The sequence below is a fragment of the Triticum dicoccoides genome, chromosome 6B (genome assembly GCF_002162155.2).
Source record: "Triticum dicoccoides isolate Atlit2015 ecotype Zavitan chromosome 6B, WEW_v2.0, whole genome shotgun sequence".
In the NCBI taxonomy this organism is placed as follows: domain Eukaryota; kingdom Viridiplantae; phylum Streptophyta; class Magnoliopsida; order Poales; family Poaceae; genus Triticum; species Triticum dicoccoides.
In genome coordinates this window covers 69,628,582-69,640,680 of record NC_041391.1, presented here as the reverse complement: position 1 = coordinate 69,640,680, position 12,099 = coordinate 69,628,582, and the positions used below count along the sequence as shown (strand labels likewise).

The window sequence follows — 12,099 nt, the reverse complement described above, 5'->3', positions numbered from 1 at the left end:
CATAAAACAATGTACTAAACATGAGACGACTTTAGGATTCCAATCTCTATGCTTGTGCTTAAAAAATCTCAAGGCATAGCAGACAGCATGTGGGAGATGTAATTGCATGATTCTTTGTGTCTACCAATCAAATGCTACTGCTTCTACATTTCTGTATAAATAGGCCTCAGCAGAGCGGTAGACGCATCAAACAAATAAGTGTTCCTTTCTTCAACTCTTCATCAACCACAGTATATACTGAGAAAAGCTTCAAGCTCAGATATGGCTTTCCACCAAAGATCCATAAGTTTGCCTTCTAGGCCTCATGTCAGTGAGACCCAAGTTGAGCAAGAGCTCCACAGCCTAGAAGCAAGCATCTCTTCCTCCAATTCCATCAGCATGATGTGCGATGGTCTCAGGAGTCTTGCAAGCATCTATGATGGTCTTGAAGAGATTGTTTGCCTACCAAGCCACCAAGTTTTCTCCTCCCAGCAGAGGAACATGTTGGATGGAGAAATGGAAGGTTCTCTAGAGCTGCTAGATCTCTGTAGCTCCATGCAAGATATCTTCGTCGAGATGAAGGCCATCATCCAAGAGCTGCAAGTGGCTCTAAGGAAAGGGGATGATGCAGCTGCTCAAGCCAGTATCCAATCTTACACCCGCTTGACGAAGAAGGCCAAGAATCATTTCAAGAAGAACACGAAGAAGACTCCTGCAGATTCCAGGATGTTCATGCTATTAACCAAGGGCAGAGAGATCTCCGCCTCTCTGCTGGAGGCCACAATCCATCTCTTGTCAAAGCAAATTGAGATGCCTAAACAATCTCTTGTTTTCAAGGCATTTCACAAAAAGAAGGTACTTGTTTGCAAGGAGGAGCAATTGACGGGGTTAGAGTGCAGTATCGGAGATCTTGAGAGCGGAGTAGGACATCTGTTCAGGAAATTAGTCCAGAGCAGAGTTTCTCTACTCAACATCCTTAGCTCATAGATAGTCCCAAGTCACTCTTGACGACCTCCGATTGGCATCCGCCTTTTAAGGAATAGCTGATCTTCATACAATTTTCCCATGTGTATACACTATACAGTATAAATGTACATGATACTATAGAAATAGAAACAGAAACCAAAGTTTTGATCCATTGACCATTTCATCCTTGAAGATGTGTTTGTGATCCCAGTATAGTTTATTTTTATGCCCATGGTTAGTGGATCTTGTTCCTTATGTATGGAACATGCCAGATCAAAGTCACAAGGTCCCAACCTGTATTTAACAGAATCACTCCAACCTGTATTTAACAGAATCATTCAATTTTATTATCCAGATTCTCCATCACTACCACATGGCTGTGCAGTCTGGCACTAAAATTGAATATTTTTCTTGTTTCATACAACAGATTCCAAATTAGTGCACTCAAATTTAACATTTTTGACATCTATATCATTCAAGCATTGGAGGCGACAAAATAACAAACACATTTACTTTAATACCACAACTTTTTGCATGCTCTACGTATTAACAATAATCCGAGCGAGACCTGATCTAAACTTGCCAGTGCACAAACTTTTTGTTCGTTTCAATAAAATGATACTCAATACACAAACAACAATCGATGCTTTACATGCTTATTTCAAACTTCACCAAAAGAAAAAAGATGCTGATTTCGGAGTAGTAGTATGTTTAAAGAGGTAATAAGATTGTACAGAAACATTGCAAAAAATTAGGGTGGCCATGGGCACACATCAAAAATCTTATTTCAGTAATGGTTAGATACGAAATGGTCATGCTACTCACACGGTTGGTGGCTGGAAGCCTCAATCTGAAAAATTGGGGATAATATGCTGAACCCCTAACATGGATCTTGCTACCATGGCCTAAACATGCCAGCTCTGACCTCGAGGCTTTGACCTGTGATTTGCAAATGTGCCCACCAAGGAAAACATGTTATTAAATACAGGTACGCCACAGCTTAATGCTAGGTTAGCAACCCATAAAATAATGGCCTGAGCATGCAAGAAAGATCCACCATCAGACTAAACTGTGGTGCTGGTTCTTGCTGCCAATTGTTTGGACAGTAGCACAAAACAATGTACTAAACATGAAACGACTTTAGTGTTGCGATCTCTATGCGTCTGGCAGATCTCAAGGCATAGCAGACAACATCTGGGAGATGTAATGGTGTGATTCTTCATGTCTACCAATCAACTGCTACTGCTTGTATATTTATGTATAAATAGGCCTGAGAAGAGCAGTAGACACATCAAACCAGAAGTGTTCTTTTCTGCTCCTCCTCTCTTCAACCACAATACAGAGAAAAGCTTCAAGCTCAGCTATGGCTTTCCACCAAAGATCGACAAGTTTGCCTTCTAGGCCTCACATCAGTGAGACCCAAGTTGAGCAAGAACTCCAGAGCCTAGAAGCAAGCATCTCTTCCTCCAGTTCCATCAGCATGATGTGCAATGGTCTCAGGAGTCTTGCAAACATCTATGATGGTCTTGAAGAGATTATTTGTCTACCAAGCCACCAAGTTTGCTCCTCCCAGCAGAGGAGCATGGTGGATGGAGAGATGGGATGCTCCGTTGAGCTCTTAGATCTCTGCAGCACCATGCAAGAGACCTTCGCCGAGATGGTGGTCATCATCCAAGAGCTGCAACTGGCTCTAAGAAAAGGAGATGATGCGGCTGCTCAAGCCAAGATCCAGTCTTTTACTCGCTTGACGAAGAAGGCCAGGAAACACTTCAAGAAGACTGCCAAGAAGGCTGCATCCGACAAGATGGTCATGCTATTGACCAACGCAAGAGAGATCTGCATCTCTCTGTTGGAGTCCACACTACATCTCTTGTCGAAGCAAATTGAAATGCCAAAGCAGTCTCTTGTCTGCAAGGCATTTTACAAGAAGAAGGCCGTTGTTTGCGAGGAGGGACAATTGCAGGAGTTAGAGTGCAGCATCGGAGATCTTCAGGATGGAGCAGGAATTCTGTTCAGGAAATTAGTCCAGAACAGAGTTTCTCTATTAAACATTCTTAGCTCATAAATACTCCACATCACTCTACTCCCTGCGATTGGCATCCGCCTTTTTGAGGATGAGCCGATCTTGATACAGTTTTCCCATGTGTATAGTATACATTCCCATGTGTATAGCATACAGTACAAATGTACAGAAATTATAGAAACAAAGACCAAAGTTTTGATCGATCTCAGATTTTGCGATATTGATAATATTCTCTTGGGGCTTTGTGATGAATATTGGCATGACAAAAGGAAATGTGTATGATTTCAATCCATCATGTATTCGTTAGGTTCTGTTAATTAGGTTTGTGTTACAGGTTACTTTTTTGTGCTAATGATAGCAACAATGATGTTAGACCTACCATAAAACTGGTAGGTTATCGGTTGCATTACACCTACCATAAGATTCATGATTAGCCTTATTTTATGGATCTCACTTATCATGCATGGGACACGCCAGGTGGAAGCCACATGGTTGATGGTTGTACTTGCACATAAATCAACTAGCCAGATTCATCGTTGCAAATGGTGGCTTCATATGTTCAGTTAGTATTTAGGTATATATATACACATTTATTCAGATGATAAAGCTTGCATTTCTGATAAAATCATGGAACTGATCATGATGGGTAGGTCAAGTGGAAAAATGAAATCTAAATGTTCTTAGTAACAAACAATAACCCATATTCGCAAATGAAAAAATGAGTATGATGGTATCTTCAACATAATTTTATTTTGTATTTAATACTAGGAGATAAATATTGGATTGAGCATTATAGATTTCTGAGATGGCATGTCTTAATGTTAACACATCAACACCAAAAGGCATCTCCTGTAAAATGGAAATATTTTGCCTCATCAAAGCATGGTAGATATATAGACTTTGGTAATATATTTTGATCTCTTTCTTACCCCCTCTTACATTGTATAGGAGCGCCACAAAGGATGTAAGCAGAAGCAGATAGCACAGCCTGGAACAACGTGCTGATTAAATAAGTGATTCCTTACACCAGCAATCACCGACCGCCCTGGGGGTGCAGGTGAGTTTACCACTAACAATGAAGACACGGCTGTAGCAGCATGGCGAGGACAGTCATCGTGTAACGCTGATGCACATGCATGCATGATCAAGCTATCTGGATCGAACACGAAAATTGTTCCCCATACACCATTCATAGATGTATGAAACGATAAGATAACAGCAGCGCAGCATAAACTTGCCTTGAAGATGGGTGACAAACTCTCAGGACTTAGACTAACAGGATTCCGGTTGTCTGTAGGTAGCAAAGGTGTGTAAGTGCTTCTACTTCTGCACTATATACGAGGGTAGCAAAATGTGCGTGCTGAGGTAGACGCCATCCAAGAGCTGCACTTGGTTCTGAAAAGAGGAGACACTGAAGCTTTCAGGTCAATATTCAGTCATACACGGTACACCCAATTAGCAAAGAAAGCACATAAACAGTTCAGGTAGATCGGGAAGACGGTTACACCTGTTACTGAGGACCGAAGGGTGATCAGGCTACTTGTAACAGCAAAGAAAATTACAGTCTTGTTGCTTCAAATCTACACAGTGGCTCTTGTCAAAGCAACTTGTCGTCCGAAACATTGGCGGGTGTTCACTTTTCTCAACGCATTCCGTAGCTGAAGAGTAGCAATTGCGGGCACTTGAGTCAGACATTGTTGATCCGGGGAGCGGAGTTGACGTTCTGTTCAAGAAATTGATCTAGAACAGAGTTTTTCTGCTGAATACTCATAGCATATAGCTTGTTGATCCGGGGAGCGGAGTTGACGTTCTGTTCAAGAAATTGATCTAGAACAGAGTTTTTCTGCTGAATACTCATAGCATATAGCTAGTTAGGTACATACTTAGATCCAATACCCTGTGATTGGCATCCGGTGTTTACAGGATCTATGTATAAAATGGAAAAATTACTCAACTCTGATGCTGTTCAGTTCATTGGTTTACAGACATAGTTCAGACACGCTAGCCCGCTAACTCGAAGGCATGAGGTTGTTATGTTTTTTTTTCTGTTTGAGAACTATGAGGTCGTTATGTAATTCACATGAAATGTGCCTCAAACACATGCTCCTTGTAATAATATACTGGGGGTATCGCTCCCTATAATTAATAGAATACCAGTTGCAGAAGCAACTGAAATTTGCATATCAAGCAGATGCCACCAGATAAACATGTCCCTGGAACCTCCAAAGCTAAGCCAGCTGCTCCTTGTCTCTCGTCGTTTCACTACACTCATCGATCTCATGATCTTGATCTGAAACCAAACTACACGCTCGTGCAGATGAGTTTGTTGCTAATAATTCAGACATGACAGCCTGATGATAATATGCTGAACCCCTAACATGGATCTCGTGCAGTGGATCTTGCTCCCATGGCCTAAACATGCCACCTCCGACCTCGAGGCTTTGACCTGTGATTTCCAAATGTGCCCACCAAGGTATGTCACAGCTAAATGCTAGGTTAGCAACCCATAAAATAATGGCCTGAGCATGCAAGAAGGATCCACCATCAGACGAAACCACGCTGCTGGTTCTTGCTGCCAATTGTTTGGACAGTAGCACAAAACAATGTACTAAACATGAGACGACTTTAGTGTTGAGATTTCTATGCTCCTCACAGATCTCAAGGTATAGCAGGCAGCATCTGGGAGATGTAATGGCATGATTCTTCATGTCTAACAATCATATGCTACTGCTTGTACATTTATGTATAAATAGGCCTGAGCAGAGCAGTAGACACATCAAACCAAGAAGTATTCTTTTCTGCTCCTCCTCTCTTCAACCACAATACAGAGAAAAGCTTCAAGCTCAGATATGGCTTTCCACCAAAGATCGACAAGTTTGCCTTCTAGGCCTCACGTTAGTGAGACCCAAGTCGAGCAAGAGCTCCACAGCCTAGAAGCAAGCATCTCTTCCTCCAATTCCATCAGCACTATGTGCGATGGTCTCAGGAGTCTTGCAAACATCTACGATGGCCTTGAAGAGATTATTTGCCTACCAAGCCACCAAGCTTGCTCCTCCCAGCAGAGGAAGATGTTGGATGGAGAGATGGGATGCTCCGTTGAGCTCTTAGATCTCTGCAGCACCGTGCAGGAGACCTTTGCCGAGATGGTGGTCATCATCCAAGAGCTGCAAGTGACTCTAAGAAAAGGAGATGATGCAGCTGTTCAAGCCAAGATCCAATCTTTTACTCGCTTGGCGAAGAAGGCCAGGAAACATTTCAAGAAGACTTCCAAGAAGGCTGCATCCGACAAGATGGTCATGCTATTGACCAACGCAAGAGAGATCTGCATCTCTCTGCTGGAGTCCACACTCCATCTCTTGTCGAAGCAAATTGAAATGCCAAAGCAGTCTCTTGTCTGCAAGGCATTTTACAAGAAGAAGACCGTTGTTTGCGAGGAGGGACATTTGCAGGAGTTAGAGTGCAGCATCGGAGATCTTCAGGATGGAGCAGGAATTCTGTTCAGGAAATTAATCCAGAATAGAGTTTCTCTCTTAAACATTCTTAGCTCATAAATACTCCACATCACTCTACTCCCTGCGATTGGCATCCGCCTTTTTGAGGATGAGCCGATCTTGATACAGTTTTCCCATGTGTATAGTATACAGCACAAATGTACAGAAATTATAGAAACAAAGACAAGTTTTGATCCATATCAGATTTTGCGATACTGATAATAATCTCTTGGGGCTTTGTGATGAATATATGCATGACAAATGGCAATGTGTATGATGTCAATCCATCATGTATCTGTTAGGTTCTGTTAATTGGGTTTGTGTTACAGGTTACAGTTTTGTGGTAAATGATAACAACAATGATGTTAGACCTACCATAAAACTATTAGGTTATGGGCTGCATTACACCTACCATAAGGTTCATGATTAACCTTATTTTTTGGATCTCACTTATCATGCATGGGACACGCCAGCTCGAAGCCACATGGTTGATGGTTGTACTTGCACATAAATCAACTAGCCAGATTCACTTCATAGTTGCAAATGCTGCCTTCATATGCCCAATTAATATTTAGGCATATATCTACACATTTATTCAGATGATAAAGCTTGCATTTCTGATAAAATAATAAAACTAGTGATGATGGGTAGGTCAAGTGGAAAAACGGAATCTAAATGTTCTTAATAACGAACGATAATCCACATTCGCAAATGCAAAAAAATAGTATGATGGTATATTCAGCATAACTTTATTTGGTGTTTAATGGGAGATAAATATTGGATTGATCGTTATAGGTTTCTGAGATGGCATGTCTTACTTTTAGCACATTAACACCAAAAAATATCTCCTGTAATATGAAATATTTTGCCTCATCAAAGCTTTTGTCCATTGAGTCCTTACACCAGCAAGAGAGCAGGGATAGGATGAAGTCAATGACTCTTTACACCAGCAAGCACCAACCACCCTGGAGGTGCAGATGAGTTTACCACTAACAATTAAGACGCGGGTGTAGCATGCCAGCGGCAAAGCATGAAGAAGACTAGTCATCATGTAACACTGATGCACATGCATGATCAAGCTATCTGGATACCCAACACGAAAACTGTTCCTCGTGTGTGAGTTTGTCTCCAATGATTAAGACACTTTCGACAGGCCCATATACTCATTCATCGATGGGATGAAACGATAAAGATAACAGTAGAGCAGCATAAGCTTGCCTTGAAGATGGGTGACAAACTCTCAGGACTTAGACTGACAGGATTCCAGTTGTCTGTAGGTAGCAAAGGTGTGTAAGTGCTTCTACTTCTGCACTATATAAGAGGGTAGCAAAATGTGCGTGCTGAGGTAGACGCCATCCAAGAGCTGCACTTGGTTCTGAAAAGAGGAGACACTGAAGCTTTCAGGTCAATATTCAGTCATACACGGTACACCCAATTAGCAAAGAAAGCACATAAACAGTTCAGGTAGATCGGGAAGACGGTTACACCTGTTACTGAGGACCGAAGGGTGATCAGGCTACTTGTAACAGCAAAGAAAATTACAGTCTTGTTGCTTCAAATCTACACAGTGGCTCTTGTCAAAGCAACTTGTCGTCCGAAACATTGGCGGGTGTTCACTTTTCTCAACGCATTCCGTAGCTGAAGAGTAGCAATTGCGGGCACTTGAGTCAGACATTGTTGATCTGGGGAGCGGAGTTGACGTTCTGTTCAAGAAATTGATCTAGAACAGAGTTTTTCTGCTGAATACTCATAGCATATAGCTAGTTAGGTACATACTTAGATCCAATACCCTGTGATTGGCATCCGGTGTTTACAGGATCTATGTATAAAATGGAAAAATTACTCAACTCTGATGCTGTTCAGTTCATTGGTTTACATACATAGTTCAGACACGCTAGCCCGCTAACTCGAAGGCATGAGGTTGTTATGTTTTTTTTTCTGTTTGAGAACTATGAGGTCGTTATGTAATTCACATGAAATGTGCCTCAAACACATGCTCCTTGTAATAATATACTGGGGGTATCGCTCCCTATAATTAATAGAATACCAGTTGCAGAAGCAACTGAAATTTGCATATCAAGCAGATGCCACCAGATAAACATGTCCCTGGAACCTCCAAAGCTAAGCCAGCTGCTCCTTGTCTCTCGTCGTTTCACGACACTCATCGATCTCATGATCTTGATCTGAAACCAAACTACACGCTCGTGCAGATGAGTTTGTTGCTAATAATTCAGACATGACAGCCTGATGATAATATGCTGAACCCCTAACATGGATCTCGTGCAGTGGATCTTGCTCCCATGGCCTAAACATGCCACCTCCGACCTCGAGGCTTTGACCTGTGATTTCCAAATGTGCCCACCAAGGTATGTCACAGCTAAATGCTAGGTTAGCAACCCATAAAATAATGGCCTGAGCATGCAAGAAGGATCCACCATCAGACGAAACCACGCTGCTGGTTCTTGCTGCCAATTGTTTGGACAGTAGCACAAAACAATGTACTAAACATGAGACGACTTTAGTGTTGAGATTTCTATGCTCCTCACAGATCTCAAGGTATAGCAGGCAGCATCTGGGAGATGTAATGGCATGATTCTTCATGTCTAACAATCATATGCTACTGCTTGTACATTTATGTATAAATAGGCCTGAGCAGAGCAGTAGACACATCAAACCAAGAAGTATTCTTTTCTGCTCCTCCTCTCTTCAACCACAATACAGAGAAAAGCTTCAAGCTCAGATATGGCTTTCCACCAAAGATCGACAAGTTTGCCTTCTAGGCCTCACGTTAGTGAGACCCAAGTCGAGCAAGAGCTCCACAGCCTAGAAGCAAGCATCTCTTCCTCCAATTCCATCAGCACTATGTGCGATGGTCTCAGGAGTCTTGCAAACATCTACGATGGCCTTGAAGAGATTATTTGCCTACCAAGCCACCAAGCTTGCTCCTCCCAGCAGAGGAAGATGTTGGATGGAGAGATGGGATGCTCCGTTGAGCTCTTAGATCTCTGCAGCACCGTGCAGGAGACCTTTGCCGAGATGGTGGTCATCATCCAAGAGCTGCAAGTGACTCTAAGAAAAGGAGATGATGCAGCTGTTCAAGCCAAGATCCAATCTTTTACTCGCTTGGCGAAGAAGGCCAGGAAACATTTCAAGAAGACTTCCAAGAAGGCTGCATCCGACAAGATGGTCATGCTATTGACCAACGCAAGAGAGATCTGCATCTCTCTGTTGGAGTCCACACTACATCTCTTGTCGAAGCAAATTGAAATGCCAAAGCAGTCTCTTGTCTGCAAGGCATTTTACAAGAAGAAGGCCGTTGTTTGCGAGGAGGGACAATTGCAGGAGTTAGAGTGCAGCATCGGAGATCTTCAGGATGGAGCAGGAATTCTGTTCAGGAAATTAGTCCAGAACAGAGTTTCTCTATTAAAGATTCTTAGCTCATAAATACTCCACATCACTCTACTCCCTGCGATTGGCATCCGCCTTTTTGAGGATGAGCCGATCTTGATACAGTTTTCCCATGTGTATAGTATACATTCCCATGTGTATAGCATACAGTACAAATGTACAGAAATTATAGAAACAAAGACCAAAGTTTTGATCGATCTCAGATTTTGCGATATTGATAATATTCTCTTGGGGCTTTGTGATGAATATTGGCATGACAAAAGGAAATGTGTATGATTTCAATCCATCATGTATTCGTTAGGTTCTGTTAATTAGGTTTGTGTTACAGGTTACTTTTTTGTGCTAATGATAGCAACAATGATGTTAGACCTACCATAAAACTGGTAGGTTATCGGTTGCATTACACCTACCATAAGATTCATGATTAGCCTTATTTTATGGATCTCACTTATCATGCATGGGACACGCCAGGTGGAAGCCACATGGTTGATGGTTGTACTTGCACATAAATCAACTAGCCAGATTCATCGTTGCAAATGGTGGCTTCATATGTTCAGTTAGTATTTAGGTATATATATACACATTTATTCAGATGATAAAGCTTGCATTTCTGATAAAATCATGGAACTGATCATGATGGGTAGGTCAAGTGGAAAAATGAAATCTAAATGTTCTTAGTAACAAACAATAACCCATATTCGCAAATGAAAAAATGAGTATGATGGTATCTTCAACATAATTTTATTTTGTATTTAATACTAGGAGATAAATATTGGATTGAGCATTATAGATTTCTGAGATGGCATGTCTTAATGTTAACACATCAACACCAAAAGGCATCTCCTGTAAAATGGAAATATTTTGCCTCATCAAAGCATGGTAGATGTATAGACTTTGGTAATATATTTTGATCTCTTTCTTACCCCCTCTTACATTGTATAGGAGCGCCACAAAGGATGTAAGCAGAAGCAGATAGCACAGCCTGGAACAACGTGCTGATTAAATAAGTGATTCCTTACACCAGCAATCACCGACCGCCCTGGGGGTGCAGGTGAGTTTACCACTAACAATGAAGACACGGCTGTAGCAGCATGGCGAGGACAGTCATCGTGTAACGCTGATGCACATGCATGCATGATCAAGCTATCTGGATCGAACACGAAAATTGTTCCCCATACACCATTCATAGATGTATGAAACGATAAGATAACAGCAGCGCAGCATAAACTTGCCTTGAAGATGGGTGACAAACTCTCAGGACTTAGACTAACAGGATTCCGGTTGTCTGTAGGTAGCAAAGGTGTGTAAGTGCTTCTACTTCTGCACTATATACGAGGGTAGCAAAATGTGCGTGCTGAGGTAGACGCCATCCAAGAGCTGCACTTGGTTCTGAAAAGAGGAGACACTGAAGCTTTCAGGTCAATATTCAGTCATACACTGTACACCCAATTAGCAAAGAAAGCACATAAACATTTCAGCTGGTTACTTCAAATCTACATTGTGATCAGACTACTTGCAGCAGCAAAGAAAATGGCAGTCTTGTTGCTTCAAATCTACATTGTGGCTCATGTCAAAGCAACTTGCTGTGCCGAACATTGGCGGTCGTCCGCTTCTCTCAGCGCATTCCATAACTGAAGTTGAGCAATTGCCAGCAATTGAGTTGCACAACTGTTGATCCAGGGAGCGGAGTCAATGTTCTGTTGAGGTCATTGATCCGGTTAAGCAACTAAAATTTGCATATCAATCAGATGCTCGCCAGATAAGTATGTCCGTGGAACCTCTAGCGCCAAGTCAACCGTTCCTTCCACTAGGAGTCACCGGATCTGGCCAGGAGTGGCTGGTCCCCATCTCCAGCCATGGTTGGCGTCTTGCCAAGTTCAGGCCTCCACGGATGCAGGTGGCACGATGCGGCGTCGTTGATCTTTTTCTGCAGGTCTGGATCGAGAGGAGGGCGGCATGGGGGCTATTAGCTTTGGACTAATAATGGTGGTTTGGCCCTGATGCTCTTCTTCCGCCAAGTCGTCTTTCTGCCAGATGTCGACTTTTTGGATCTGGCTGTTGACGAGTTCCGGTCTTTCCGGTCAGAGATCTATATGGATTGGTGTATGTCGTCCGTGGATATCTAGATCAGAAAGGCTCCGGTCGCATGCGATAATATTATCAGCCAAAAGGGCCTCAAGAGGGCGAGGCATGAAGCTTCGATTTCTTATTGATGTCATGGGGCATGTCTAA

The 12,099-nt window shown here is 42.3% G+C and overlaps 1 protein-coding gene and 1 long non-coding RNA gene across 2 annotated transcripts; both read left to right on the top strand.

Annotated features, from left to right (window-relative positions):
• Positions 1-243: 243 nt before the first annotated feature.
• LOC119323449 lies at positions 244-990 on the top strand. The gene has a single exon (XM_037597110.1). It carries the CDS (start codon positions 262-264, stop codon positions 964-966), a length of 705 nt encoding a protein of 234 aa, XP_037453007.1. The 5' UTR covers positions 244-261; the 3' UTR covers positions 967-990.
• Positions 991-9,907: 8,917 nt separating this feature from the next.
• On the top strand, positions 9,908-11,298 carry LOC119323452. The gene is made up of 3 exons (XR_005156301.1): positions 9,908-10,435; positions 10,810-10,918; positions 11,159-11,298. It is a non-coding gene; the product is annotated as an uncharacterized LOC119323452 (long non-coding RNA).
• Positions 11,299-12,099: the final 801 nt, after the last annotated feature.

Bases quoted from the DNA above. Each gene is read 5' to 3' on its own strand.
- LOC119323449 (XM_037597110.1), top strand. From the start codon at position 262: ATGGCTTTCCACCAAAGATCCATAAGTTTGCCTTCTAGGCCTCATGTC.